The sequence below is a fragment of the Diachasma alloeum genome, unplaced genomic scaffold (assembly GCF_001412515.2).
Source record: "Diachasma alloeum isolate Michigan unplaced genomic scaffold, Dall2.0 Dall_scaffold_00305, whole genome shotgun sequence".
In the NCBI taxonomy this organism is placed as follows: Eukaryota; Metazoa; Arthropoda; class Insecta; order Hymenoptera; family Braconidae; genus Diachasma; species Diachasma alloeum.
The window spans coordinates 320,650-324,145 of NW_021680444.1; the positions used below are offsets into that span (position 1 = coordinate 320,650).

The window sequence follows — 3,496 nt, forward strand, 5'->3', positions numbered from 1 at the left end:
GGGGGGGGGGGGGGGTTAATAAATAAGGTGGGCGGCTCATTTATGAGGGTTTTGTATACGGTGCAAAAAACGAGAAAAAAAACAAAACCCACTGAAATACATTTTACCAGAAGACAAAATCTCCCCAAAAAAATACCTTAACCATTGAAAAACCTTATTTGAATCCAAAAAATTCAGTCAACAACAATACAACATCCCAAACCCCCAAGAATCCATCAATATTGAGGAAAAAACGTAAGAAAAAACAAAAAACATAAAAATACGCATTTCAAAAACGATAAAATCCCCCAAAAAATCATTTAAAAAAAACTACCTTGACCATTCGAAAACTGATTCCAGGCACCGATTTTGTTCAAACCGACAAATACGGTTTATTATAAATCATTATCCAATCATTATTGTCATCACTTCTGCGACTTCTCAAAGTCCTTATCCTCAACTATTTTCATCACTCCAATATTTATTGCATTCGCAATTCCTTCAATACCCTACAGACCTCAAAAAAACTCTTCCAAAATCGATTTTTTTCTCTCCAATAATCCTCAATAAATCCCTGTTCTCCATCTCAACCTCGTCTCCAACAATACCAGAACCCCTCGAAGCCACTATTTACATTCAATATCCATGAATTAATTCATTTGTCAGCAATAAAATTGATAAAGTCATATAAATCTTCTTGAATAATAAATAAAGAGACAGACAGACACTTTACTAGACCTGTTTTATCCAGTTGTTTCAATTGAATAATGTTTTCTGCCGTCAGATAATAGAGAAATACTGCACAATACTCTTTTTTTCTGTCCTGTTCTGTTCTTTTTTTTGGTGTTGGAGGCCACCGAAATTGACTGCAAAAAAACGTGCTTTATGTGTAGCTGTAGAAATACATGAATAATTGACTCTTAAAGTACCAATTTTCTTCGCGTTTTATTCATTTACTTTTGCATATCTTATCATCAGACAACTATCTCTTAATGAGTGATTGTAGCAGAAGTCGATAGATATATGATCATAGAGTGATTGTAGCAGAAGTCTATAGATATATGTTCCGTCGAAAATCTGTTGACCCCCAAAAAAGGTCCTCAGGAATTGTGTCAAAAAAGCATTCATTAACGAAGCACATAAACTAATATCAACTGAAATCGCAGGCTGAAATTAGAACCCCTGAATCAACCAGTAAAGTCGTTGCAACTTGAACTTCAGCCTTCCACTCGACTTTGGATCAACGGTCTCTGCGTTTCTTTTTATACTGAAGGACTAATGGATAACCTCCTCTCTTCGTACGTCATTGTTTATGATTTTTTGTACTTCTACAGAATTTGGTGGCAGATTCTCTTTTTTCTCGGCACCCGACTTCCTGTACTTATCTGGAGACTCAATCTCCTCATTTGGGGACTTCCTGTTTTCATCGGAGGACTGCTTGTTCTCCACTAGGGACTTCTTGTTCCCGTCTGAGGACTCCCCTTCTCCATGTGAGGACGCCGGGTCTTTATCTGAGAGTTCCAAAGCCTTAGATTGCTGTCGTTCCAGCTTTAGAAACAATAATGAATTCCAGTTGAATTTTTTTTATGATTCAAACTTAAAATTGTATTTTGTGTCTTAGATACTACTTTGCTTGAAGTGAATACACTTAGACATTTGCTGTAAATATGGGAAATTCAACAGATTTTGTTCGTGATAAAAAGTCGTTTGTTCCTTGATTTGTTTGTTCCTTCGCTTGCTCTTCTCCTACGAACTGATGTACCTTTTCGTGCAGCGTTAGCATCTGAGTATATGGTATTTTGAAATTTTGTGAGAGATTCTGCAATGAAAGTAGAATATGTATACGTTCATTGATGAAATTGATTATGTATATTTATGAAAACAATGAGAAATAGGGGGAAAAAAAATTATCGTAGAACGAGTTTGATTGTTGAGTGGTGGAAAGTTATGGATTAATTTCGCTGTCTAATCAGTCTAGAAAAAAAATCGCAGAATGCTAACAAAATCGCGAAATGTGTACTTATCATAGGTCAAATATCATAATTTACCATATTTAATTCATTGGAATTAAAAATTTGTTTGTGACTATGTAGAAAAACCGCAAGTGAATTTATTTTCAGATATTTTTCTCAAAAATATATTTGTTTTAATCTCTTATTTATAGTAGGTCAATATCTGAAAGTTGATTAAAATGACTCAAATATTGAAGGTCGAGTACTATCAATCAAATTTGATGATAATCATCATTAGTATTCGGTGAGATACTCAGCTAACGAGGTATTTACTTACGGATGAAGTCCCATGATAATGGGTGCCTCCCAAACATGGAGTTGATACTTCGATTACGACTCTCCGCTGCGTTATTCATTCGCTTTTCCTCGCCATAGATAGACCACTGTTCTGGAGGACAGTCATGAAGCCATTGTTGTTTAAAATACTCAAAAAAAGGATCCATACACTCAGATGTTTTTTCTTCTTTATAGAAGTAATGATCGTCTCATACGTCGATCTGATTCTCCCGGCAAGCATGAAGGGGAGCGTCATGATAAGATTGAGCACCCTTGAGACCTCTTTTCTGATGTGTCGCTCTTTTCTTGGTATTTAAGATTTTTTCTTAAATTTTGACTTTTTTGGTATCACCTTAAATTCATGTGCCTTCCTCAATAGAGCCTGAATAAAAGTCATGGATATTCAATTTCAGAAATGAATTGATAAAAACAAGTAGGGGTTCAAGCCTATGCGACAGAAGGCATGCGACCGTAACTTTTTGTCTTATAAGTCTTTTTCTTTCTTTTATTTCTACCAATTCCAGTGGCAGTAAGCTTCCGGATGGATCCGTGCCACTTCCGTGTTCCTAAGACAGGCCTACGTACGCAACCACATTAATTCTATTTCTATGTGGAAATTATTAACTAACACTTGATATTGAAGAAATTTAACCATGAAAATTAGAGATTAGATTGCTGGATTCGAGATTCCTTGATGAGTGAGCCTATTAATAATTTTCTAAGTCTGGTATTGCTGATTATTTTTATGATTTCCAATTGATATCTCATTTTCTTATAAAATATGTACAAAGCAGATTTTTTTTTGATCGAATGTTGCTTTTTCTAATTTTGATTGTAAATGATCAAGAATGTTATGAAATGTGAAGAAATGATGTCTTTAGGGTCATGTCTATATATGGGACATTCCATGTCAACTCAGCCACCCCGGATTTTTTTTTGTCTAGAAAAAATGATTTGATTACCGCATTCCGAACTAATATATATAGAGAGTATTCCTGCCAAATTTCATTCCCTCATGATTTTTGTTTCTGAGATAATGACTACCAAACTTTAATAGTATATTACGCAACAAGTGCGGGAAGCAAGCGGTCACGCACGAGGGCGGCCGCGCCGAGTACGAGTTGCGTATACTATTTTATACCATAAGTGCGTGCGCGGCGAAAAGGGGCCGGGGGGGCAGAAGGGGGTCCAGGGACGAAGTCCCTAGTGGGGTCGAGGGGCGAAGCCCC

The 3,496-nt window shown here is 36.2% G+C and overlaps 1 protein-coding gene across 1 annotated transcript in view; it reads right to left on the reverse strand.

The window, feature by feature from the left end:
* Positions 1-1,254: 1,254 nt before the first annotated feature.
* The window catches only part of LOC107039705, a 3,831-nt gene continuing 1,589 nt past the window's right edge, over positions 1,255-3,496 (reverse strand). The window contains 1 exon segment of the mRNA XM_015259464.1: positions 1,255-1,527. Within this exon segment, the coding sequence (XP_015114950.1) occupies positions 1,255-1,527 (273 nt within the window).